The sequence below is a fragment of the Stenella coeruleoalba genome (genome assembly GCF_951394435.1).
Source record: "Stenella coeruleoalba genome assembly, chromosome: 13".
Classification (NCBI taxonomy): domain Eukaryota; kingdom Metazoa; phylum Chordata; class Mammalia; order Artiodactyla; family Delphinidae; genus Stenella; species Stenella coeruleoalba.
In genome coordinates, this window is record NC_137159.1 from 75,026,502 (window position 1) to 75,053,017 (window position 26,516).

General features: G+C 58.5%; 1 protein-coding gene across 2 annotated transcripts; it reads left to right on the top strand.

The window, feature by feature from the left end:
* The first annotated feature begins 1,985 nt into the window (after positions 1 to 1,985).
* Positions 1,986 to 26,516, top strand: SDC1 (syndecan 1). 2 transcript variants are annotated; one of them, XM_079941213.1, is made up of 6 exons: positions 1,986 to 2,299; positions 2,469 to 2,785; positions 22,099 to 22,180; positions 23,093 to 23,574; positions 24,178 to 24,313; positions 24,437 to 26,516. In XM_079941213.1, the coding sequence occupies exons 2-6, from the start codon at positions 2,720 to 2,722 to the stop codon at positions 24,604 to 24,606; spliced, it is 936 nt and encodes a 311-aa protein (XP_079797339.1). In that variant the 5' UTR covers positions 1,986 to 2,299; positions 2,469 to 2,719; the 3' UTR covers positions 24,607 to 26,516. The 2 variants fall into 2 exon arrangements, with proteins under 2 accessions (XP_079797339.1, XP_079797338.1); XM_079941212.1 differs by lacking the exon at positions 1,986 to 2,299 and having other exon boundaries at positions 2,435 to 2,785.

Sequence of the window (26,516 nt, forward strand, 5' to 3'; positions counted from 1 at the left end):
CAACAGCAAGCCTTTCTCCCAGAAGGAAGCCCTGTGTGTACGTGGGAAAAGTGACAGAAATGAGGGGCGGGGACACTGGCCCTGCCTTCCAGGAACTTCTTTTCTCTCATGGGAGAAGGAAGCAACACTGAAGGCAGTTAGTGACTCAACAGGGATGATATTAAAAATATTTAATACCCCCATTAGGAACACGAATCAGGAGGAGGCCTAGACTTAGTGCCTCCAGATGGGAGGCTGCAGGCCCTCTGCTCAGCCAGACATTAACCCTTTAGGTGTCAGATCTATGAAGGTCTGGGGGAATCCCAAGGAAGGGGCTGATGAGAGTGCGGACAGGGCGGCCACAGCAGTGCATATGGGCTTACGTCCCTGTGGCATTCCAAGGGGTCGTAGGGGATCTGAGGAGGCACATGTCCTGGCTACTATGGGACTCTGAGAGAGCTTCTGGGAGGAAGATTTTCTTGCAGAATTTGGGTTGGGAGGAGGAGCAAGCAGGCCAGGAATCAGCTGGGTCAAGGCAAGCCCTGACCCTCTACTTCCTTTCTCTGTTTAAGTGTCCTCCTTGAGTCCCCTCCTCTTCCTAATCTGCCCAGAGAAATATACATTGATCTGGGGCAAATTTACTCAGTTTGAAAGAAACAGTGAACTGGTCATTTTTATAATATAAAAAGACTCCATCACATGCTCCCTGACCTCAATCTTCTTTATTTTGTGCATTAGAGAGAGGCAAGATTTCAAACGTACCTACGTTTCCTCCATATTGGGTTGAAAGGGCTAGAGAGCTGACTTCAGACCATGAGCCACCCCCTGGCGGACACACACATGGTCTTCTTTTTTTTTTTTCATGGTCTTCTACCAAAAGGGCATTTTACCCCGGACCCCCTAAGCTCCTTGGAGGAGCCCTGCCTGGTACCATGCTGTTGGACGATCCTTGAAACCGAGGCACTAAGAGACCCTGCATCAGGCCTCAAGAACCCGGATGAGGATCTGTCGTCCCTCATAGACAGATCCGGGGACACTGAGACCCCGGAAGGGAGAGCTTCCTGAGGTCAAACAAGTATACAGGAGCAGAGGCAAAACCAGGGCTGAGTGCTGTGTGGGCGTGGGGGTGGGGCATCACTTTTTAGTGGCCTGATGGGAGGAGCGGCTAAGATGGGGCGCAGGAGGTTGCTTAGCTCACCGCAAACGTGCAGGGTGGGTGGAGAAGAATCCAGGGGCCCACAGCTAACTGTCCCTACTTGCAAAACCCAGGACCCGGGAACGTTTAATCCGTTTAAAGAGAAACACGGGAGACTGCCCAAGAGGCCAAGACGCCTCAGGAGGCTTTTTGGTTTCTAGTTCCGGCCAACCGGGCGGGCCTTGTCCTCTGCCTAGGGAGGGCGGGTGGGGAAGACGCCATCTTTGGTCTCCAGGTCCAAGGTCGTTTGGCACCATCTCTCCCGCCTACCAGATTGCCGGCAGGGCTCCGCCGGTTCTTCCCCTTTTCTTTCCCTGCAATGGAAGCATGGAGTCTTAACCACTGGACCGCCAGGGAAGTCTCCCCCCCCCTTTTCTTTCGGGACCTTTTGCAGTACACCCGCAGGTCTTCCATAGTCTTTTTGCACCGAGGTTCCAGATTGGTGATGGAAAGACTGAGGTCTGGGGCCTCTGCGGGAATCATGAAGGAGCAGAAACCTCAGTGGTGCTTCTCAGACCTGCAGGCCGGAGATCACCTGGACACAAAGCCGTTTATTTTTCCTTTTAGCTCGGAGGATGAAGAGAGAGGGCACTGTTTTCTACAGAGACACCGAAAAGTCCTTTCTTAATTCCCCACCTCGCCTCGGCAGGCGGAGGTGACTGGAGATTCTTAAATTTTTTAATTTTTTAACAGCCCCTCCTGAGCGTGTCCAGCTGTTTAAAGTAAGGCCCCGCGTTCCCAATACTGGCAGAAGGCGAGCGCATGTGGGAACCTGTGCTGGGGGGAGGGAGGGGGGGAGCTGACAGCCCCATCCGCAGCCAGGGAAGCGTCCATCCGTTTAAGGCCCCATCACCTCGGGGCCCCGCACAGCCTCGAAGTGTTCCTGCCCGGATCTGGGAGTCCCACGCACCTGGAGGGCGCTCGGTGTCCACTCCCAGAGGGCGCTGCAGACCGTCGCCCACAGTCGACAACCAACTGCCGTCCCTCCCGCCACTCTCCCAGGCAGAGCCTCAATACCCTGGGCCGGGGCGCAAAGGAGTGCGCTCGGCCCCCACTACCCGGGAACCTAGGAGCAGCTGAGCTGCAACGCCGGAACCACAGCCAGCTGGGAAGGTGGCTCCGGAGGTAGGCGAGGCTCTGCCCACGCACCGCAGGCCGGGGGCGGGGCAATCCTGAGGGGCCGGGCCACTCAGGGGGCGTGGTCTTAGGGGGTGGGGACTGGGGCTGGCCCCAGGACCTGGAGAGCTGGGGGTGGGGGGCTAGTTTTTGCAACGGCTAAGGGCTTTATTATAAGGCGGAGCTCGGCGGGAGAGGTGCAGGCGGGAGCCGAGCTGAGTGGGAAGGAATCCAGCCGTAGAAAGCGGACTGCAGCCGGCGGACCCCGCAGCCCTCGCCTAGGACAGCCAGCCGCGCGCTGGACATCGCTCGAGGGAGCTGCGCGCAGCGCAACCCGCGGAGCCGACCCGGAGCCCCGTGCAGTCTGGGCAGCGCAGCGCAGCCCTGACCTGCGCAGCTCGCCGCGCTCCAGCCGCCGGTCCGGGCAGCATGAGGCGCCCGGCGCTCTGGCTCTGGCTCTGCGCGCTGGCGCTGCGCCTGCAGCCGGCCCTCCCGGTGAGTGTGGCCCGGGGCCGGGCTGGGAGGCGGCGGGAAGCCGGGGTTGGCAGAGCCGCCGATGTCGGCGGCTGCACGTGGAGGGGGAGGGGAAGCGGGGACTTCCCTTCTTCCCGCGCTAGCCCGGCGGGCCCCGGTACCCGGAGACCCGAAATCAAGGCTCCCGCCTCAATTACCTCCGCCGTCGGGGGGCGCCGCACGGGTTCCGCCGCTCGGGGCGGAGACCCGGGGCCCGCGGCGCCCAGCGGAGCGGAACCTGCGCCGGGGCTCCGCGCTCAATTAGGTAAAACGGTTCCACAGGCGAAGAAGCCCGCCAGCCTGCGGCGGCGCCTGGGGTCGCCGGCTCCCACCCGGTCACCCCGGGCGCCGCGGCGCCGGCTCCCCCGCCTGTGACCCGGGAGGATGCGGTGATCGCGGCAACTACGCCCCGTCCGCGGACCCTAATTCAAACCAGACTCGCCGAGCCTCGGCTTCTGGCCCCTCGGGCGGAGGCAAGTTTGGGCGCAGCGGTGTCGGCGCTGGAGCAGGCGGGCGTGTTCGCTAAGGAGCCCCAGCCAGGGCTGCGAGGGGGACTGGGGCGGGCGGGCGGGCGGAGGCGGGGTCCTCGGCTGTCCGTTGGCTGCCCGAGACGAGCCGGGCCGAGCTGGTAGAAGGAGGTTCCGGGAAGTTGGCCCCAGAATGCTAGAGACCCGCAAGAACCCAACTTCTGGGCTGCTGAAGTTGTGCTGCCCGGGGAGGGACGCGAGCCGGCGCTGGGCACCGCCGCGCCGCGCGGGCAGCTTCCCCAAGAGTGGACCCGCGAATGGCTCTTCCCCTCCCCCGGCCTGGCTTTGTGCTGGAGCCGCGCCGAGGGAAGGCGGGTCCCTTGGCCCGCCCAGTGGAGCTGGAGGAAAAGGGGGACAAATGTGGAGCCCGAGGCTGGGGGGGAGGCCTTTGGGTAGGACTCCAGCATCCACCTTTGGCGAGGGGTGAGTCCCCTCTGAAGAGGGACCTGGCCGACAAAGAGCATCCCGAGGGTCCCCAGAAAGTGATCTCCCGCCTCAGCCGCAGTCCGCTGGCCCGCCTTCCCCAAAGGGGGCGCTTTGTTCTCGGCCCCTGTAACCCTTTCCTGGGAACCGCCCCGCAGCGCCGTCCCTAATATGGGCTGGGACCTGGGCTGCCGCCAGGTGTCAGCCCTGGCCGCCGGGTGGTCATGTCCATCCCCCCCAGTCCCCACACCCATTGCTGGAGTCCCGGGGTCCTCCCCGCGGGCCGGGTCTGCCATCCCCCGGGATGAAGAAGGGAGGTGCGGACCGAGGGGCTCTTCCCGTGCCGGAAGTGGCAGTCTCTGGCCAGCACATCTGGACGGCTCGACTTCCCTAGCTCTGGCAAAAGGAGGCACGTGGGAGGGGAAGGAGCGGCTGCCGGGCGTGGGTACTCCGGTCCTCCACTTATAATGTATTATCTGGACAAGTCTCTCAGCAACGCCAACCCTCTGAAAGCGGGTCCCTCCATAATGATAGTAGCTCCCAATCATTGAGAGCCTTGCGGTGTTTTGCAGGGTCTGGCTCAGGTGAGGTGCTTTTCAGGCTGATCTGTGAAGTGCCCTCCTTGCTTCCCAGGTGACTGTTAATGCTTGGAAACATTTTGGAATCCAGGAAGGGGTCCCTAATGCCACTTGAATTGCTGATGAGTTGGAGTGTTCATGTGGGGTGCCCTATCTGGGGGAGCCATGGGGAAGGACAGGATTTCTGAGCTGGGTCTCCACAGCACGCCTGGCTTTTAGGTCCAAGAAGTTGGCAGCTGGCTTCCCCTTCACTCTTGAAGAGTATGGCTTCTGTGGCATTCAGACTGCACCTTGAACCAATAGTTAATACTCTGGAGAAGAGGGTGAAGGTGTTTGGCTTACCTCCCTGGCCCACCTGGCCTTTCCTGGCTGCCCCACTCTCTCCAGGCACAAGATGGGGCCTTAGCAGCACTCCGCCTATTTCCAGCCAGAATCAGGAGTGCTGGTGGTGGTTCCTTTGCTTGCCTTAGGTGAGGCTGGCATTCCTGAGCGGGGATCCCAGAGCACCTTTTAACACGGAGAGGCAGATGGGATTAGAAATTCTCTGTGGGCCACGTTTCCCAGACTTTTTCTGTGTGCTGGGAAGAAGCAGATGCTGCATTTTTTTTTCTACCCTAGAAAATGTGATACATTATGGAAAGGCAGGGCAGTTGAGTTTCAAGGGGGAAACGAGGAAGGGAGGGAGGCTCATTAGAGCTGTGGTGGTAGGAGGGCTTCCTGGAGGGGGTGTTTGAGCTAAGCCTGAAAGCACTAAGCTTTGGGGTCAGACACTGGCTCAGAACTTAGGTTTTTGTTTGTTTGTTTATTAAGTTTAGTTTGTTTTCTCTTTGCCAGCCCTGTCCTCTCCCTTTTATAGTGGCTGTCCATATTTGGTTCAAAGTGGGGGCACAAAGTACCTTCCCAGAGCCCTCTTCTACTCTCTTACTAAAAGAAATAAGGCAGTGGGATTTGCTGAAATAGGAGGTGTCCACTGGTTGCAGAAATCTGGCTTCTCCCAGGGTTCACTTTGGCCCCAGTGGGAAGCAGGTCAGAATCCCCTGGGGATCAGTGAGGTAGGGTATGATCCTGGGCGCCTGACTTTGGACAAGGAAAGGCTGCTAGGGCAGGAGGTTGCTCAAAACCACTCCCAAGAGACGAGAACAGGTTTGTCTAAAAAGGTTTCCGCGTGGTTGTGTGTGTGTGAGATTCCCATGGTCTTTTGTTTCTGCCATGCAAGAAAAATTGCTTGTTCTGGAAAGTTATTTGCTGTTTCCTCTCTTTCTCTCTTCTCTTTCTTGAAAGGCAGAAAATCCCTTTTTGCCTTAATTATGGGGGCTAGTAGAGACATTTCCCGACGGCCTGGCGGAGTGGGTGGGGCTGGGGGAGGCATTAACTTCCTCTGCCTGGGCTCGGAGCCTTCTGGAGGTGATGTCACTCCTGGCTTGAGCTCCACAGGGAGGGTGGGGCTGGTTTAAGTCTCTACCTGTGGCTCATAGTGGGTTCCAATAAAACCTCATTAACCCAGATTCGTGGGGAGAGAAATAAGAAAGGGAGGGAGAGGAGCCTGGAAAGAATTAATGAAAAGCTTGAATTTTGGAGTAGTTTATAGAGGAATCTTTTTTATTGCCGCAGAATTTTGGATTCTGAAGTCTCTTGAGAATGAGATATCCTTGGTATCCAGGTTTTTTCAGAAAGCTAAGAATCCTTATTACCCTCAAAAATATTCTTACTTTGGGCGGGACTCTGAAATATTTATTTCCCTTCCTTTATTAACGAAAGACTACTAAGCATAGTTAAATCTCTGGATGCCAGGGTCCTCATAGCTGTCACCATGTTAGGTTATGGCGTTTGTCTCCCGGGTTTATTGAGCTCTGAAGAGCACTTTGCCCCTGGCCTGGTGCCCTTCTGTTGGTGCACTTGGGATTCTGGTTTGCGTTTTTTCCTCTTCCATCCCTGTCTGATAGCAGCCAAAAGTGACATTTGTGGGCCTGAGTATAGCAAGCGGCTTTTCAGTTCAGTTCTAACTGGCACTTTTCTCCAGCAGTACTAAGAAGCTAGTCAGATTTGTTAGAATTATTTCTAAGACAAGAGTTTTCAGCACTGAGTAAGGGTCTCACCTGTGAGCAATGACCTCTGTGGTGTCCTGATAGTACCTAGAATAACAGAGGCTGTCAAGGGAGGTGCTTATGGGCTCCCTAGGGGAACAGATGTCAGTGACCTTTGGAGTAAGCACCTGACGATGACCCCGTGTTCCAAGTTCTTCCCCCTGGCTGAAGTTGTAAATGACTTGTCAGTCATGGGTAGCCTGGACCCAGAAAGGCTAACTCCGTCTAAATCCTGGTTGGCAAGGGCCCTCATTCCCTTTTTTTTTTTTTTTTAATTTAATTTCGTTATTTTTGGCTGCATTGGGTCTTTGTTGCTGCGCGTGGGCTTTCTCTACTTGTGGCGAGCGGTAGCTACTCTTCATTGCTGTGCGCGGGCTTCTCATTGCAGTGGCTTCTCTTGTTGCGGAACACGGGCTCTAGGCACGCAGGCTTCAGTAGTTGTGGCATGTGGGCTCAGTAGTTGTGGCTTGTGGGCTTTAGAGAGCAGGCTCAGTAGTTGTGGCACACGGGCTTAGTTGCTCCACGGCATGTGGGATCTTCCCGGACCCGGGCTCGAACCTGTGTCCCCTGCATTGGCAGGCGGATTCTCAACCGCTGCGAAGGGCCCTCTTTCTTAGCTTGGGCCCTGTCTCTATTTTTCACACTGTGTTTTATTCGGGTGGCAGTGCACCCATACTGTTTGGCTGGCCAGAAACAGCTTTGGGTGAGGTAGAGCCCCCGGTATTGGGTCTCTGCTCCGCCACTAATGTACCACGTAGTCTCAGGCGAGTCACTTCACAGCCAAGTCTTGATGTCCTGTGTAAAGAGAACATCATACCTGTTCTCCTCGTCCTGATTCTTTCATTTGCGTATTCATTTCATAATGAAGGTGTGAAAGTGTTCGGTAATGAAAACGCCAGAGGAAACTTAGCTGTTAATAGAATTAGGATCACCTTTCACTGAGTGCCTGCTGTTGGGTGCTCAATGCTTTTCCTGCATCCCTATTTCATATTTACCCCAAACCTTTACCATGTATGTCATTGTACCCATTTTGTGGATGAGGCCTGCAGAGGTGAGCCCCTACAAGGGGCCGACGTGGGAGAACCAGGATTTGTACGTACGTGTGTGCATATGTGTGTGGCGTGAAGAAATTGAAGGACTGGCAAGTCTCCCCCACAAACCCAGCATAGGAGACTGACTGAAACCAGCAAGGTTTGCCCTTGTGCTTGTCCCCAGGGCAACAACCAGCCTGCACTGACTTTCATCATGGACACTGGGGAGACATTTGTGGAATTAGTAGATCTTTTTTTAAGCCTCGAAGCCGGGCACCGTGGCCCCAGTGGGGCGACCAGAACCCAGGACTCGTGGCCCCTGTGCTGGGCTCACCTCCCGGCCCCTTCAATGCCAGGTTCCGCCGCCGCTTCAAGAGCAGCCCCATGAGGAATTGTCATTAAGTGCTGGAACCCTGGGATTTCTACAGAACAAACAATTTCCTGATTTCCTCCTTCTTTTCAACAACGAATTTTGGAGTCTTGGGTTGAAAGCCGCCCCTTGAGGGCCTGCGTAAGTGTGTCTAGAGAGAGGGAAGGGGATTAACGGAGTCTGTGGAAAGAGGGCTTTTGGCGCCAGGATCCTGCACCCTGGAACAGATTCAGTGCGGTGTCATTTCCCTCTCAGCTGTTCCGGCAGAGGTTGGGTGTGTATCCTGGAACCTCCCTCTGAACGGCCATGCGTGCCCTGGCGGTGCGGAGAGAGGGCAGGCGTGTGGGCATCCCCTCACCCACGGAGGCACGACCCTGCGCTCGGGGTTACTTCAGCAACTACGCAACTTCCAGCTCCAGGTGGATGTGGGGAGCCCCCTCCACTGCCCCCCAGAAGGGCTAGCTTTATCTGTGTGGTGTTACCACCTCTGCCTGTCCTTGGGATGCTGACATTGGGTGGGGAGTCAGCACTAGAAAGTCCCCTGCATTTCCAGGTCCAAGGCAGGGGCACCTGGTCAGCTCCCTGGGGCTTGGTACCCTGCGGGGGAGCGGTGCAGAGGAGGGGTGGCACGGGCCAGAGTGGTCCAAGCTTTTTCTGGAAAGGGTCCTGCTGCCTGTCATGCCGTTGTGGGTTTGGGGAGCCAGCGGTTCTGGCAGGGCCTCAAGGCTGTGGAGGCGCTGGGCGGTCGTGGGGCTTGGGGCCGTCGGATCAGGAGGGGGAAGGTTTGAGGGTCTCTCTCCTGCGTTTATGGCTCTGTGGTGCTGCCTAATTATACGGAGAGGCTGCTCTTCCTCTGGCCTTCAGCCCTGGGAAGAAACTCCTCTGCCCAGTGACTCACGTGAGGGTTGCAACCCCACGAGAGGCCGTGTGTGCGTGCGCACGCTGCAGGGGTTGCAGCTGTGACTGGGCTTTGCTTGGCCCGGCGATTTCCCCACTGGACTTCCCCGCAGGTTAGGCTGCAGTCTGAGATTTTGGGAAACCTGGTCACCACCTGTCTGCCACTTCCTCCTCAGAAACCAGGAAGCTGTCTTCCTCCCTCCCTCCCCTTTTAACTGCAGCTCTTCCTCTATCCCGGGCTTTAGAAGAGTCTGCGGAAGTTATTCCTACAGACGAGGGTGGCCAGGACCCGTGTCCCACCTAGTCTCAGTTTAATCCTCCGTGGTGTGACTTGGGCAGGTCCGCGCCCCTCTGCGTCTCAGTTCCCCTGTGCACTCAAGGGGCCCCCCTTACCTGCTTCAGCTCCAACAGCCATGTGGTTGCAAAGAGACCTTGTCCTGGGGAGGGTGAAGGTGGCACTGGGGGGACCTAGTGAGGGCTCAGAACCCTCCAACATTATTCCTCTGGGGACTCGAGGGGGCACTGCCTGCCTGAGGGCTCGTCTGTGGGATGGCAGTCACGGCAGGCTGCTCTTGGAAGAGGTGGACTTAGGGTCAGTATGGGAACCAGAGGTGTATGGAGGCCCCTGGGCAAGGTCAGGCTGAGGGTGAGGGCCGGGTGATGTTCTCTGCACACGCCCAGGCCTCCTGGCCACCTGCCCCAGGTCCGCTCATCCGCAGGAACGGAAGCCGGAAGCCGCGGCGGGCAGGTTGTGGCAGTGGGGCAGGCAGGCGCGCTTATCGCTCCACTCATCGGCTGAATCATGGTGCCAAGGCCACAGATCCTCCCCTGAGACTCATCCAACCAGCTTGTCCCTGAGCCCACTGTGTGTGAGGCAAGACTAGGGCTCGGGGGCCTGGCTGCCAGCCCGACCCTTTTTACCACTGAGTGACTGGGCACGGGCCTCTCTTGGGCTCAGTGAGTCCACGTGTGAAATGGGAGTGCAGCTGAGAGGCAGAGGCGAGGTCACGCCTTTGGATGTTGGTGACGTCTCGTGGCTGTGTCACAGGGCTGGTGGCGTCTGGGTGGGGCCTGCCTCTGCTCCTGCTGCCTCAGGAGAGTTCTGCCGGGAGCATGGGGGTTGGGAAGCCTACCTGGCTTGACCAGATCTAAAGCCCAGAGCCTGGCTGCCTGCCGTGCGCACAGCCCTGAGCAGGTGGGGAAGGGTCCACGCCTGGTCCGGGGCCGCGTGTAAGAGAGGGTGGCCATTACTGGGACCAGACAGCAGGGTCGGTCTGCGCAGACAGGCCAGGGGGGCAGTGACAACCAAAGGTCATCCAGCCTGAGAAAGGGTTCATCCCAGAGCCCCTCCCATCAGGAACTCAGACCGTAAGGCAGGGCATTTTCTGTGTTAGGGCAGGGGGCCCCCCGATGGAGGCAGCGGGAGTGGCGGAGACTACCAGTCCCGCTCTGGGACCCCTCTTGGGCTCCCTTCGTCTCCGGAGCAGTGCAGGGACTTGTCCCACCATGGGACGTTGAATTCCCAACCTTTCCTGCTTGGGCTGCCTGACGCTTCCTGTGGCCATGCTGGCCCTCGTTGGGTGCCTTCTGCCCCCAGCAGGCTTAGGTGACGGGGTTCTGGGGCCTGGCCCAGGGTGGGTGGGGCGTGGGGAGGTGGGGGGGAGCTTCTGGAGGGCCGAGGTGGCTTGTCCACCCCAGCTCCTAGCACGTGCTGGGCCCCGGGAGGCCTCAGGAGGACCTGAGGACTTGCACTGCTGTTCCCATGTCATGGCTCATGCCCTGGCCGCGTCTGACCTGTTTGGGGACTTGACTGTGTCAGTCCCGTGGCAGGGGCTCTTCTTTCCAGGAGCTCCTCAACACCCCTGCTGCCCACAACACTGTCCGGGGCCTTGGAGTCCCATCCTTGGGGAGTGTCCCGGATGGACATGTGGTCAGGTTTGGGCTTGCAGGGTGTTTCAGGAACCTCTGAGACTATAGTAGAGGCTGAGGTCACTCCAGCTTCTCCCGGAGAAAACCGCTGGGGGCCATACTGCTGTCCCTGGTGCCCACACTCCTCCAGGATGCCGTGGGGGGAGGGCCTTGGCAGCATGAACTCCAGGCTGGCCAGGGCCTGCCGGGCTGGGAGAATGGGCCCGCTGGGGCTGAGCTGAGATCCTCGGGTGCTGCCCCTGCCTCTCCTCCCTGCCCCCCACAGGTTCTGGGGAGCAGGGGACAGGGGTCGGAGGGTGAGCATAGGTGCAGAGTGTCCCTGGGGCAGGCCTGCTTGTTGTAAAGTCCTGGAAGGGCTCAGGCCAGGACGTCGGCCCTGAGGTCTCCATGGTGACTCTGAAGGAGTGGCTGAGGCCACCTGGGTTCTGTGAGCTGTGTGAAGAGCAGAAGGCCCCCAGCCTAACCCCCTCTCCCTTCCACCCCTCTGTGGGACAAGATCGTCCTTCCAGAGCCTCATCTAGGGGCTGGGCGTCCCGTGGATGCCCTGGTCCAGCTCTCCTCCCAGGGCAGTGGCGGCAGCCCGAGCCTGGATGTCTGAGTCTGCCTGCCTGCGGAGTGGATTTGGGGCCCCGTCTGGGGTCCTGAAACCTTGGGCCTGGGCAGGCGAGGTGGGACCCAGAACTGGCAGGTCGGTCTGCCTTGGTTAGTCCTACCTGGGGCTGGCGCAGAGAAGGGGTGCTGTGCGGAGGCCGGGAGAGCACAGGGCGTGGAGTCTGGCCGGCCCACATCATTACCAGGCTCCACCGCTTCCTCCCCGGAGCATCCTGGGCAGGTTTCGGCACCTGCCTCGAAGCTTCAGTTTCTTTACACGTATAATGGGATTTTTTAAGTCCTGCTTCGGAGGGCTTTTGAAAAGATCCTGTGAAATAACCTGTATGGTGTGATTGGGAGCCTCTTCCTTGTCTGGGCTCAGAGGAGCAAGTCTGGGAGAGCTTTGGGGCTGACGCTGCTTAGGGAGTCCCCTGGGGAGAGCCCCCTGTGGCTGTGGCTGGGGGGAGGGGCACAGTCTGACCTGACCTGTGTAGTCGTCACTCAGTGTGAATGGCCAGCTGATCTTACCCCAGGGTGCTGATGTAGCAGGACCTACAAACACGGCTTTGGCCCCTTCTCGAAATGTGAGCCTTCCCTGTCAGGCCGGGCTTTGCTCGCCTCTGCCTGAGCCTTTGCCAGGGGCCGGCTCCTGCCCCGAGGAGGTGTGGGCTAGGCTGGTAAGCAGTGGCAAGAGGCCCGGTGAAGCTAGATGCCGGGGTACCTTGGGGGGGTGGTCTCAGGCCAGCTGAGCAGGGCCCCCTGGCTGTGGGGGACCCATGGTCTGTGCCCAGAACTGCAGACTGAGGGGTGCCCTGGAGTGGGAGCGGGGCTAGGCTGCAGGGTGGAGGGGGTGGGGGAGGGGAGGGGGAGGGCCCCACCCCTGGGTCCTCCTTCGTTCTGCACTTTCTCTTGTGCCCCCTCCAGTGGAAATGATGGCTGTTTTCTCCCTGAGGGTCAGAGAGCCCGCAGTCCTCCCTGTGATGGGGTGGCTAACTGCATACCTGCTGGAGCAAGACTGCCTGGCCCCAGACCCCCTCTCTAAGCACTTCAGTGGCTATGTGCCCTGGGACAGATGACTCGTCCCCTTTGCCTCAATTTTCTCATCTGTAAGATGGGTTTGCACTAGAATCTAAGGTTATCATGAGGTGTAAATGAATTCATTCAGGTAAAGTGCCTAGACTAGTACCGGGCACGCAGTACTCAAGACGTATTAGCCGTGATTACTATTTTCCCCCCAAGACCTAATTCCGAGATTTCTGTTGTTCAAGTGACCCCCGCCCCCGCCAAGCCCAGGTCAGGTCCTTGGGTTTTTCCTTCCGCCCCATGACTGTCCTGAGTCCTGGGCAGGTGTTAGGGCTTCTTCCCCTTTCTGGGGTTTCTCTGAGTCCATAAGACTGGGGCTGCATCCACGGTCCTCCTTTTAACTGCCTTAGCACCTACTGTGTGCAGGGGCTGCCAGGGCCTGGGAACTCAGTGCCGGGCATTTGAAGCTGTGCGAACCTTCTAGCCGTCAGGAAGCCACTGGAGGAGGGCAGCCTGACAGTGAAGGGGCCCAGGCTGCTTTGCTTCTTATTGGCGGGGGTCCCACCAGTAATCTGGGAATCCAGCCTATTCAGATCTGGCCTTCACAGGAAATTCTGCCTTCCATCACTCAGGCCGGAAAGTACCAGCTCTGCTCTGCCACTGGACCCCTTCAAGGACACTCTGACCTTTCTTTGTCTTTGCCTGGGCTCCAGCAGCCTCAGTGCCTACTTGGTCTGAATCGTACTTTATCCCAGAGGCAGGTTCCCAGACTAGCCCATTATTCTTCTGGACGTGGGAGGAGAAGCCATGTACACCTGTGGCTTAAGCAGGAGCAAAGGGAATTTCGTCGTTCTTTCTTGGGTATGGGGTTGGCTGGCAGCCACATTGTGACACAGGTTAAAAAATTTGCTCTTGGCATCTTTCAGCCTCCTTTTAGCAATCCTTTCCCATCTTCCAAAGCCCCTACCCATCCCCAGTGCCCCAGTTCCAAAACTACCCATCCCCCATAGAGCTAGTTTCTGCTCTAGTGTGAGTGACTAGCGCCCCTTAGCCCTCCCAGCGGCAGTTTCATCTTAAAAGGGATACTCTAACTGCACGGACACTGCTGGGGAGATTTGGAGGATAAAGTTCTCCCCCTCCCTCCACATACACACAGCTGGCGCCCTGACCAGCAGCTGCAGGTGTGTCAAAAGCTGCAAGTTTCTGCCTCCTTGAAACTTGAAGACGCTTTATTTAGCCAGATCAGGGGGAGGATGTCTCTAGAAGCCCATATGCCAGACGTGTCAGGCCCCCAAGCCAGGCGGAGTTTGGGGATTAATCAGCTAGAGAGCAGCTCTGGGGGCCCTCGTGGGGTCCGACTCGGGGATCCTGCCTGAGCTTCTGGCCTTAGCTGTCTCGTTGGGACAGCCAGGGCTGGGGTGGGGGCGAGGCTCTGGGGGCTTTGGCTGCTCGTTCTGTCCCCGTGGGTTGACAGTTGCCATCTCCAGAGGCACTTTGATGTGGGACATCTCCAGCATCCTGCCTAGGCCATCATGCCCTTGGGAAGCAGAGAGCGGCGACCCCGAGTCACTGTGATCAAGTACCCCTCCCCCCACTTGCCATTGAGGGTCCTCCCCCTGCTGAGTGCCATGTTGGTGGTTGGCTGCCCCTCCAGGGTGGGCCTTGAGTCGCCATCCACAGACTCGGGACTCGGACCCCCCTTGCGACCTCTTGGCCAAGCCCCTGTCGTGCAGAAGGGCAGCCTGAGGCAAGGTCTCTTCAAGGTCACCCAGTAAGTTGGAAATAGAGCCCAGGTTTTCCAGTACCACGTCTGGTCACTCTACCCTGGCCAGCACTTGTCTGGCTCCCAGGACAGTGCTGGGCACAGAGGCTGGCTGGGCCGGGCCAGGCGGCCTTGCTCAACGCCCAAGTGGAATCCTACCCTGCCCGGCCCAGGTTCTGGCAGGTGGGGAAAAGCAGAGGAACTGGTCTTCCAGCTCCTGGCCTCACACCCAGCCCTCAGCTGGGCCTGTTCTCAGACGAGCCTCGGCACGCGGGCAGTGAGGCAGGCGCCACCTCTCCGGAGGGGTGGGTACGGGGGTGCTGGTGGCAGCTCTGGCCTAGCTTGGGCATCGGGGCTGGAGCTGGCTTCCAGGATCCCCCCTCCTTCAATACAAGCCTGACCTCTGGGGTGCTCCAAGGGAGAAGGGCTCCATGACCTTGACCTCGGGTTTCCCTTGTGAAAGCCCTGACGTGCAGTGCCCTGGGAAATGCTACTGCAAAGGGTCTTTAAGCCATGTGTGGATGGCGCCCTGCACCCTGGCCCTGTCCTGGAATCCCCCAGAGCAGTGAAGTCTGTCTCCTAGGGGCAGGGTGGGAACAGCTGAGGTGGGGTTGTGTGTGTGTACGGGGGGGAAGGGTGCATGCCCAGGAGGTCCCCTGAAAGGCCTTCCTCCTCAGGGGGCCCTGCGGGTGCCCTCACCAAAGCACGTTCTCAAGGTGAGGGCAGAAGAAGCCCCCTCTTCCCTGCCTGTCTGTTCCCGGGCCCCTCCTGCCTTGAGCTGTACCCATCACCCCTCTGCAGGTCCCAGCCTGACTTAGTTCTTGGTGAGCTGATAAATCATCATGCCTGTCAGGCCAGGAAATGCTGATGCTGCCCCGAGGCACCGGTGGGGCCCCTCCCTCCTGGGAGTAGAGGGGGTGGGGGGAAGATTTCAGGGTCTTGAGGCCAAAGCCGGGAGATCCGGGCCTCTGCAGTAGCCTCCCTGGCAGCTCCCAAGTGAGGAAAGCGGCGTTCAGAGAGGAAGTGATTTCTCTGCCACCACCGTGATCTCCTGGGCTAGGGGGAGCCCAGCGTCTTCCTGGGCCCTGGGCTGCGGTCCTGCCCTCCCACCCACCCCGCCATGGCCGTCTGTGGCCAGTTTATCACCCCCACGCCACTCTGGCCTCACTGGTAAGGAATTGGGGCCGCAGGGCCCAGCCTAGCCTGTCAGAACCCTGAGAGGGTTTAGGGCTCTTCAGCCAGCCCCTTGTGTTGTCCAGGCGGGAACCAGGTCCAGTGAGAGGCAGAGAGCTGCCCAGGTCCCCCAGCAAGGGAACAGTAGAGCAGGACCTCCGCCTGGGGTGGCCCCCCGGTCAGGGCTGTCTTCCCCCGGCATCCTTAGCTCTGGTCCCTTCCCGGAGACCCTTGATCCAAGATGCTTTGGCCCGCTTGGCCCCTCAGGTCCGTGCTTAGGCCGTGTTAGCAAGGGCTGAGGGAGGGAGTGCAAGTGATCCCCCCGAGGAGGGAAAGCACCAGGTGCACCAGGTGCTGCCGGGCACCAGGGCGTTTGGTGGGCCGCGGGAGGGGGCTGGGTATTTGTAACATTCTCTTCCCCAGCCACCCCTAGGCGGGCAGGTACCCCGGGCCGATGGCCCCGAGGCTCTGCAGCTCCCCATCCCCTCTCAGCTCCTTGGCCTCGTTGGTGGTGCCCCCCACCCCCACCCCCACCCCAGAGAGGGCATCAGCGGCTCTGCGCGGCTCCCGTTGGTTTCAGCCTGGTCACTGCATCAGGCCAGCTGAGGGGGTGAGAGTTGCCCGGAGAATCGAGGAGGTCCTGCTCGGCCCCGGGCAGGCAGGATGGAGGCTCAGCTCAGCTTCAGGACAGTCGAGTGTTGCTTTTCTTTGTTTCCTGTTTCTAGCACTACTGGGAATTGAGGGGTTCTCCCAGCTCTGCGGCGAGGCCTCTTCCTCAGACCGGGCAGGCACCACAGTGTACTGACTATAGAGAATGGATGTATCAGAAATGTAGAGAGAATGTTCTAGAACTTTCTCGGATCACTTTGGCCCTAGGACTTGTTTTCGGGGCTACCTGGTACCTCTTCTTTGAGCACTGGACCTGAGTGGGGCTGGCGGGGGGAGTCTTGCCTCCCCCAGCCCCCAGGCCACTCTGGGTGAGGCCTTCTCCTGTCCAGACTGTCGTTCCCCACGTGCAGTCTGCAGACCACCTACAGGATATGGAGTTTGCAACATGCAGAGTCCAAGGCCTTTGCCCCAAACCCCCTGAATCAGCCTCAGGGATGGAGCTTGGAAGACTTCATCTCCAACAGTCTCCTGGTGACGCTTAGGGACCCCAAAGAAGAGAGCCCCTGGCCTGGAGGCAGGTGATGGTGTGAATGTCACCTTGGCCAGTTTGGCATCTTGATACACAGGTCGGGGCAAAGGCTGAGGTTCTGTAGCCCAGACACCTCAGCCCCCAAGAGTTGTGTGGGGTTGGGGGAATCAGCTCTTTTCCCTTAGATCCGTAGATCTGACCAGGAAACTGAGGGGGGTAAAAAAGATTTTTACAAACCATGAATCTCATTTAAGCCTCCCGAGGATGCCTGCTGTTGGGTGGGATTTTGGTGGGATGGGAACGAGGGGTGTTTATCCTGGTGTGATTGTGTGGCCCGCCTGCCTTTATACTCCTCAGCCTGGGCTCATGGAACAAATTGGGCCCCTACCCTCCACCCGCTGCCTTCAGCCCCAGCACGGGCGCCAAGGCTGGCTCCTTTCACAGGGAAAGGCTGTGACCTGGGCATTGTGACAAGGGGCAGCTCTTTATCCTTGTGGATTCAGTGACTGAGCTCCCACCACGGCAGCCAGGGCTTCTATCGCTACACCCAAGCCTTACAACCAACAGATACCTAAACCTCCCTTTCCCACTTGGCTGCGGAGGCTGCCACACCAGTGAGGCCCCAGCGTCGCCGAAGTTGTGACTCAGGGCCGAGCGTTGTCCTAACCTCTCCGGGGTCTGGCTGGAGGCTTCATCTGCCGGCCCTAGCTTCCCCAGTGGGGTGACCCTCTGTACCCCATCCTGTGCAGCTCCCCCTTCCAGAAGCGTCCTGGAGTGGGAGCTATATGCCTGGGAGCTCACCAAGGCCAAGACGAGACCGTTTCTTACCCTCTCTTCTCCCCGAAACCCTTGGATGACGGCCCCTGAGCTTTGAAGACCATTTCTTACCCTCTTTACTGTCGAAGGACCTTGCGTGATATTGTACTTAGGCATGTGACCTCAGTAATGCTTTTTTCTTTTTTTAATTTATTTATTTGGTCATGCCAGGTCTTAGTCGTGTCAAGTGGTCTCCTTAGTTGTGGCATGTGAACTGTTAGTTGCGACATGCATGTGGGATCTAGTTCCCTGACCAGAGATCGATCCCGGGCCCCCTGCATTGGAAGCACGGACTGTTAACCACTTCGCCACCAGGGAAGTCCCTTCAGTAATGCTTTTTAAAGGATTTGTGTTTATCCATTACTTAGAGCAAGCAGCGGGTAACACACCAGTGATTCAGGGTGTGGGTTGGAAACCAGAGGTCTTTGGATCTGATGGCTGCGGGTTGATGGGGTGCTGGGGTCAGGGGTCAGACAGGCAACCTCTTCAGTCAGCCTGGAGTTAGAAGCCCTTCACCTGAACATCTCTGAGATGCCCACTTGGTATCCTGACTTGTGACCCTCCCAAGGAAGTTTCATGCTCATGCCCAAGGTGTCTTGGAGGGATGCTGCAACACAGCCCCAGGCCCCCTGGGCCAGCCTGGGCAGAGGTCTGCTCAGATGGAGGTGGCCCTCCTATGGCCAGTGTGGGGTGAGAGATGGCAGGAGTGGGCTTGAGGCTGCCTTCTTGAAGCTTTCTCTGCCAGCCCTCTGCCCACAGACTACCGACATGCTCTTGGGGATGGCTGACAACCTGATGATGGAGACCCTTAGCCCCTGGTAGCCCTGACCCTGCTTGTCCATGCCATCCTGTCTCCACCTCTGAAGCTGGGCTGGCATCTTGGTCTCCCCTGCTGGCAGGGGTCAGGAACTCTTTTTTTTTTTTTTATGGTTTGCCTTTTTAAAAATTTATTTTATTTATTTATTTAGGGCTTCATTGGGTCTTCGTTGCTGTGCGTGGGCCTTTCTCGAGTTGCACTGAGTGGGGGCCACCCTTCGTTGTGGTGCGTGGGTGGCTTCTCGTTGTAGAGCACGGGCTCTAGGCGCACAGGCTTCAGTAGTTGTGGCTTGCGGGCTCTAGAGCACAGACTCAGTAGTTGTGGTGCACGGGCTTAGTTGCTCCACGGCATATGGGATCTTCCCAGTCCGGGGCTCGAACCCATGTCCCCTGCATTGGCAGGCGTATTCTTAACCACCAGGGAAGCCCAGGAACTCTTACTTGGTGAGGATGACATGCTCATCCCATGGCTCCTGGGGCCTGTGGTGCATTGAGGAGATTTAGGCAAATTTCCCGTAAAACAGCTGGACCATCAGGGAAGGTGGTTCTTCAGGGCAGGGGAGGGAGAGAAATGGCAGGTGAAGGGAGCAAACACTGCCTGCACGTCTGCAGATACTTCACTGCCCGGTGACCACTGGCAAGGCCCTCACCCTTATCTCTGGGAGATGCTGATCTCAGCCCTGCCTGCCTCAAATCAAAGGGATGGAAAATGCTTCCAGTGTCAGAGCAGGCCTCCCTCCTCTCACACTCCCTTTCCTGCTCCGCCAGACCCCTGAGGCCAGGTCCTCTCTCGGGGTGTCCTCCTCACACCGCCCCAGGTGTGGCCCGGAGACCAGTGTGGCTGAGATGAGATGGGCTGGCCGTTCCTCTCGTGTTCCTTGTCCCCCAGCCTCCACGTGTCTGCCCCCCGACCTGAGCGAAAGATGCCGGCAAAGCCGGGGAGGCCCCGGCTCTCACCTACACAGAGAGGCCCCAACAGGTTAGCAGTTTCCCAGGAGAAGGGCTTCTCTCAGGACTAGGTAAGACTTTGAATCTGCCCAGTCCCTGAAAACAATGTGGGACAGTTTGGCTTTGGCCTTTCAGGCCCTGGGCTTCCAGGATCTGCGCTGTGTGTGGGAAGGACCAACCTGGCCTTTGCCCTGAGCAGACCACAGGTGTGAACATCTAGACCCCCTCATGCGGCTTTTGATTTGTTGTACAAAAAACTGATTTTCCTGGGCCTTACAGAGGTTAAAGGGCCCCATTACAGGTACAGCTGGCTCGCCTTTGTCTTCCCAGGCTGTTTGAAGTGGGTTCCAAACTGGGCCAACCCACCCCTGGCATCCCTGAGTTGTGGCCAGTGTGGTCTCAGAACAGTGTCGGAGGCTGTGCCGAGGAGAGCCCCGTATGGGGCCTTGGAGGCAGCTGACCACAGGCTCTTAGCACAGCAGGCCTGCTGGTGAAACCGGAAGTCTCACCCCAAACTCCAGAGTCAGCTGGCACCTGGTGAGCCAAGTTCAACCTCAGCAGTTTCTGCTAACTTCCTCCCTGGAGGGCTGAGGCTGTCACTGGAGGTTCAAGCTGGAGGTCTGGGAGATCACTACAGCCTATCCCCTTGGTGGAGACCCAGCCCCAAAGGGGAGAGGCTGCCCTGAGGCCTAGGAGCTGGTTTCAGGGGAGAAAGTGTTTGCTTAAGAGCTTGTTGTATAAACAAGATTGCGATAAGATGAGGGAACAAATTGTTTTCAGGGACTGGGCAGATTCAAAGTCTTACCTAGTCCTGAGAAAAGCCCTTCTCTTGGGAAACTGCTAACCTGTTGGGGCCTCTCTGTGTAGGTGAGAGGCTGGGCCTCCCTGGTTTTGCCTGCATCTTGGGCGATGCCTCCGAGGTGGACGGGGTCCTGGTGCACTGTGTTCTCTGCAGAACTCAGTGCCCCCGTCTGTGAAACAGGGCCTGGCCCCCTGCTCCAGGTCTAGCTTTCTGTCCAAGGCTGGGAATTGGAGCACTGCCACCTAGGGTCTCCTCCAGAGCTGTGAGGGTGTTGGGCGAAGTGAAGGGGGGTCTTGATGAGTGTGGGTGGGGCGTGTCCCCTGAATGCTTGTCCCCCTCAAGCTGCCCTCTTGGGAGCATCTGCTGTGGGCCTGGGGCAGGGGTATGTTAGGGTGTGGGTACCCACTCTGCGCCTGCCTGGGGGACAGTGTTCTTTGTTACTGCAGGGGGTAAGCTTTGGGGAGGCGAGGGTCAGCTTCCACCGAAGCTCCGTGGAGGCAGGACAGGTGTTTGAAGGGCCACCTGGGGACAGTACAGACAGGACGTGTCCTGAGGCGCAGGTGGAGGCCAGGGACTATGACTGTGCATTGCGGACGGGCCGTGGCAGCTCATACAGGCCCTGCTGTGGCCAAAACTTTTCTCTTGGGGGGCGGGGGGCCGGTGGAGAGGGGAGGAGGTGTAGTGCGGGTTTTGTGCTTTCAAAGGAAGCTCAGTGGTATTTCTAGCCTCACGGTTTCTACACGTTTCTGAAGCTTCCCTCTGACCTGGGCCCTTGGAGGGAGCCCCCACCTGATCCAGCTCTGCCTCAGGAGGCCAAAGGTCTTGCCTGTCCCTCCCTGCCCTGCTGCGCTCAAGAGGGAGGCCCCGTGGCCCGTGGCCAGGACCTGGCGAGGCCTCTTGGGCTGAGGAGGCCCATTCCCTGGAGCCCAGCCTTGGGCAGGGCCTGCCCTCTGACAAGCCTGCACAGAGCTGCCCGTAAACTGGCTCCCTTCTGCCCCCTCTTCTCCTGAAACCCTACCAACCTCCACGCCCCCTCCTCCTAGACAGGCCCCAGAATCCTCTTCCTCAGGCTGAGTGGCTCTTACTTCCCCAGCTTAGAGCAGCCACCACTGGTGGTGGGTCCCTTACTGCGAAGCAGGCTCTATTAGGTTCTTTTCATGCATAACCTCTTTAAACTTCTGCAACAGTCCTGGGATGTAGCTATTACTGCCGTCCCCATTTTACAGATGGGAAGACTGAGGTCGTAGGAGGTTTAATGATGTCCTCAGGGCCATTCAGCTAGTAAGTGGCAGAGGTCAGGGGGGCTTGCAGAGCCCATGTGCTCTGAACTATGCTGTCCTGCTTTTTCATTCGTTCTTTGTTCTGGCCCTTGACTCTGGGACTGCAGCACAGGGTCATTTGGGTCAAAGTCTTGTTGCTGAGCAGGATACTTACGGCTACTCTTCCTGCCACCTGGCTGCTGGGTCCTCCCTTCCCCATCTGCTGTCCTGGAGCCAGTGTTAGGGGTGGGGGGTGGTTCCCCGCGCAGGCCAGCTCGGCTGTGTGTGGTGTGTCCTGCCTCCGCCTGGTCCCACTCCCTGGCCCTGCTGGCACAGCCCCTGCTTCAGGGCCTGGGTATGTGTTTGCAGTCCGGCACCTGCAGCCTCTTAGGCTCGGCCAGGCAGGCAGCATTCCTGGGGCAGCTCTTCGCACACAGGGCCCATCCCAGGCTCACAGACCCTTTGCCTCCTTAGTGCAGGGTCCCTTCTGGATCAGCCTCATCTATCCCCAGGCTGATGGATGTCCTGTCCTTCCTTCCCCAAGTGGGTCTGGACCCAGTTTTTCCAGTGGATGAGAAAACAGGCTGAGTGTGGGAAGGAGCACTGTGGCCAGGCCTGCCTCAGCACAGACAACTCACCCTGGGCTCATCCCTGCCCCTCCCTGCCATGGGGCCCTGGGTGTCCGCACCCTGGCGCTCAGCATGCCTGGAGGCGGCCTCCCTGGAGCCACGTGGTCGTGATGTTGTTCCGGGGGGCCCTTGAAAGCCCCACTCTTGGACCCTGAAGCTCCCTGGTCAGTGGCCTCCGGGAGCTGATTCTCAGTGTAGGGTGGGCTTTGGTCCCAGGGGGGCCACAGTCTCTGTTCCTGCCAATGGTGTTGTCTGTCTGCTCCTCTGAGAGGTCTGGGGCGCCCCGAGCAGACTGAGCTTCTAGGGGGTGTGTGTGTTGGCGGGGAACCGAGGGTTCCAGAGCCACACACGAGGGCTTCCTTCCTGTGCTGTGTGGAGTGGTGTGTGTGTTTGGGGAGCAGGGGGGTGCCTGATTTACCCAGCTACCTAGGATGGGGACCCCACAGTAGCAGGGCCCAAGCCAAACCTCCACTCATATCCTTTTCTGTTCATTTTCCAGCAAACTGTGGCTGTAAACGTGCCCCCCGAGGATCAGGATGGCTCTGGAGATGACTCCGACAGCTTCTCTGGCTCGGGCGCAGGTGAGTGGGCTGGGGGTGGCGGTCAGACAGCCCCCCTAGCTGGGCCAGAAGGGTGATGCTAGGGAAGAGAATGGGGACCGTGCTGCAAGGAGAAAACATGTGTGGGTTGAGGTGGGAAGGGTGTGGATTCCACGAGGTCCTGGGGGCTGCCTGCTGCAGACAGACTTGGGCTCGTGTTCTCCTTTTTAACTCACTGGGGAATCTTTGGAAGGTGATTTGACTTCTCCAAGCCTCTATTTCCTCATCTGTACAATGGGAATAACCTCTTGACTTCATAAGGCTATTGGGAGGTATTAGGCTGCACAGAGCCTAGTGGGGTATAAATGTGCCTTTATCTTCCCTATTTCCCCTTTCCCTGGGGGAATGAAATCCTTGAGCCTAGAGGTGGTCAGGGAGGCTCTCTGAGGAGGTGCTCTTGAACTAGACCTCAGAAGAGGGCTACAGTCATCCCTGGGGAAGGTGGCCTAGGCAGGGGCCCGGGAGCTAGGACGTGAGACACAGGCCTCTGTACTTGGGAGGCTGGGGAGAGGGCAGGTGGATCAGGGAGGGGGCCAGAGAGGTGTGTGTATGGGGATATGGCGTTCAGCCCCTAAGGATGCCCCCATCCCCCAGGGAGCGGGCTTCAGCGGTCGCAGGAAAGATCCCTTCCCAGATGGCTCCAGAGACCGGGCTGTCCCCAGGCACGTGCAGCAGAAAAGGGCAGCTTTGCTGGTTCATTTTCCAAAGTTGAGTTTCGCCTTAGCTAGCTCTGCCCCAGGAAACACAGCTTCTCACGAGAGGAAGGGTCTGCTGTGCTGGCCTGGAAGTCAGAGCCTCGGGTCCTCGGCCGGGCCTTCCTCATGGCCTGAGCTTGGCTGGCCTTGATGTTCAGGGGCCTCCCTCACCCCACACGCTGTGCTTCTGGCCCTGCAGGCGCTCTGCCAGATATCACCGTGTCACAGCAGACCCCCTCCACCTGGAAGGACAAGGGGCTCCTGACGGCCACGCCCACGGCTCCAGAGCCCAGCCGCCCGGGTACCACGGTCACCTCCACCTCCATCCTGCCGACTGGAGAGCAGCCTGAGGGGGGCGGGCTGGTGCTCCTAGGAGAGCTGGAACCTGGCCTCACTGCCCAAGAGAAGGAGGCCACCCACCCACCCAGTGGGACCACGCTGCACCCAACCACCCACCGGGCATCGACAGCCAGAGCTACCACGGCCCAGGGGCCTGCTGCCACCTCCCATCCCCACAGGGACGTGCAGCCTGACCACCACGAGACCTCAGCTCCCACAGGTCACAGTCAGCTCGAGCCTCAGGCTCCCAGCGTGGAGGATGGAGCTTCTGCTACCACCGAGAAGGCTGCTGAGGGTGAAGCCCCCACCCAGCTCCCAGAAGGAGAGGGCTCTGGCGAGCAGGTGGGTGTCGGCCCGCTGTCATCCTCTGCATTTCCAGGGACGCCGGGTGGCCAGTGGGTAGGGTGGCCCTTAGTGCCTGGTGGGGCACAGTGCACTGGGTGGGGGGCACTGGCCTGGACACGCGGCACACCCAACCCCCTACACCCTGTGAGCACATCGTAATCACCTCAGTGAAGGCAGTGTCCCGAGGTCCCATCCTCTCCCACCCCCAGGGCTGAGCCCAGGGCGGGACAGACTAAGTACGAGACCAGTGCAAGAGAGCCGTTCAGGATCCCCGAAGAGAGGGCTTCCTAAAACGCACGCCTCTGCGGCGAGTGTGGAAGTTCCACCAGGTCTTATTTTCTGTCTTATATAGCATCGTGGTAATGTTACACTTTGCACTAAAATGAGCCTGTTTATTTTCACATAAAAACGTGGGCTTTATATCACTTGATGGGATACCTTTGCCACAGTCCAGCAGGGTCCAGTGTGATGTGGCGAGAGGGGCCTGGGTCGGGGTGTGTCTGAGCTGATGGCAGAGGTGACCAGGGAAGCTGGGAGCGGACCTGGACGCAGCCTTCGTTGTGGTCGCCCAAACCTGATCCCATACCTGCCCTCCCCTAGGACTTCACCTTTGACGTGTCGGCGGAGAACTCAGCCGGGGCCACTGTGGAACCTGGCCAGCGGAATGTGCCCCCAGGGGATCCCGGGGCCACGGGGGCCTCGCAGGGCTTCCTGGACAGGAAGGAAGTGCTGGGAGGTGAGTTTTCTCTCTGGTGGGTAGGATGGGGGGCGGGGGGCTGTCTTTAGCTCTGGCGGGGCCGCCACTCAGCCCAAGGAGCAGCCGAGCTCAACTGGCCTCTGTCCTCCCCACCCGCCCCAGGGGTCATTGCCGGAGGCCTCGTGGGACTCATCTTTGCTGTGTGCCTGGTGGGTTTCATGCTGTACCGGATGAAGAAGAAGGACGAGGGTAGCTACTCCTTGGAGGAGCCGAAGCAAGCCAATGGCGGGGCCTACCAGAAGCCCAGCAAACAGGAGGAGTTCTACGCCTGATGGGGAGGGTGCCCCTCCCCTCCCCCTGCCACTCGCTAGGCCCCCACTTGCCTTTTCTGTGAAGAACTGCAGACCCTGCCCTCCTCCACCGCGCCACCTTCCTGGCGCACCCAGCCCCACCGGCGGCCCCCTCCCCGCGGAGTCCTGGGCGTGCCGGGGAGAGGGCTCATCTCCGCTTCTCTGACTTCTGCCTGGAGACTTGGGCACAAGGGCTTTCTCGCATATGACCGACCTTTCCATCACAGCCGGCACCTGGCAGCCCACCACGCTGACCCAGTTTCTCCAAACCGGAGCAGCCCATCCCCAGGCCTAACTCTGGAGAGAAGGGGACCCCGCTGCTCGGGACCCGGATGGCTGGAAGATGCTGTGGCTGAGGGCTGACACGTCTGTAGCACTTACTGGTAGAGACCAGCGGGCCTGGCTGGGGGTGTGTCCCTCTGAGTGGTGGGGACAGGAGGTCAGGGCTCTGTCAGAATTCACTTTGTTTTGTGGAGAGGTCTAATTTAGGTGTCAATTTGTTTTTGCACATGTTTCCTCTAGTTTCTTTGTTTATAGCCCAGTAGACTTTGTTACTTCGGAGGTAAGTTAAGTAAGTTGATTTGGTTATCCCCCATCCTGCTTCCCTAATCTATGGTCAGGAGACAGCATCAGAGTTAAGAAGACTTTTTTTTTTTTTGGGACTAGGAGAACCAAATCCAGAAGCCAACATGTAGGCTTAGTTCGTGTGTTGTCTGTTGAGTTTGTCCCTCACGTGTGCAACAGGGTATGGAATGTCTGTTGGGCGGCCCTGTTGGTGGGCTGTCCCATCCTGGCTGCCGCGGGTGGTCACCTCTTTGAGCAGTCGTGCCTGTGTCCATGAACTCGGGGCCAGGGCCAGGGCCCAAGCGGCTGCGATGCTGGGGAGCCTGTGTGAGATTTGAATCCTGGAGCCTCAGGCTTGGGGATCGAGGAGAGTGGACCAAGCCCTTCCTTTGATGCCATCTCTGGGGGACACTTTCTCCTGGAAGGTGACGAGAGGGGTCTTGGCCCTACCTGCCACTGAGCTGCCCCACGAAGGACCAGGTTCGCTTTGATTGGCTCCTGTGGCCCGACTCTGGGCTGGAATCAGGAATGTTCCAAAGAGTTGATAGTCTTTTGCTTTTGGCAAAACTCTGCTTAATCCAATGGGTTTTTCCCTGTACAGTAGATTTTCCAAATGTAATAAACTTTAATATAAAGTAGTCACGTGAACTCTACTGCCTTTGCTTCTTTCTGCGCTGGTCTTGTGGCCGTGACCAGCCTTTTTGCTAAACGCCAATGATATTGGGAAACTTGGCTAAAAGCTCTGTGCCCTTCATCTTTCCCGTGGGGAGGGATTCTGGGGCCAGAGTCCCTCTGGTTTGTTTGTTTTTCTGTTTTTTGTCTTTGCTGAAATTATTCTGGAGATCGGTAGGTTCATTCAAGGTTATATACAAGGCCTGATGTAGATTTCCATGTTGCCAAGTTCAAAGGACAGTCTCCTAAATGGTGATGAAGCTGTGTCGGCCCCAGTCCAGTTTGATCCGAGGCCATGTGCCCCATGGAGGCCTGGAGCCAAGGCCTGCCTCTCAGACACCTTTGCTGGGACCAGAGACCCCCAGCCCGGGCTCCTGGGAACTCCTGTGGTTGCTTATTTAATTTGACAACGTTCCAGCTGCTCTGTTGGCCGCTCCGAGAGGGGACCATCTGTGATTCGGAGAGACGCCCTGCCCAACGAAGGGAAGGGAACTTGTGCCCTGTATTCCATACAGAGACTTTCTGCCGGAGTGTATGACTGGACACGACTCCCGGGTGGAGAAGGGGCTGTGACTGTGCTCATCTCTGCCAGTCCATGGGACGGCGCTCAACCCATGGCTGGGCCCATTCATGTAGCTAATAAACGGTACTTGTCA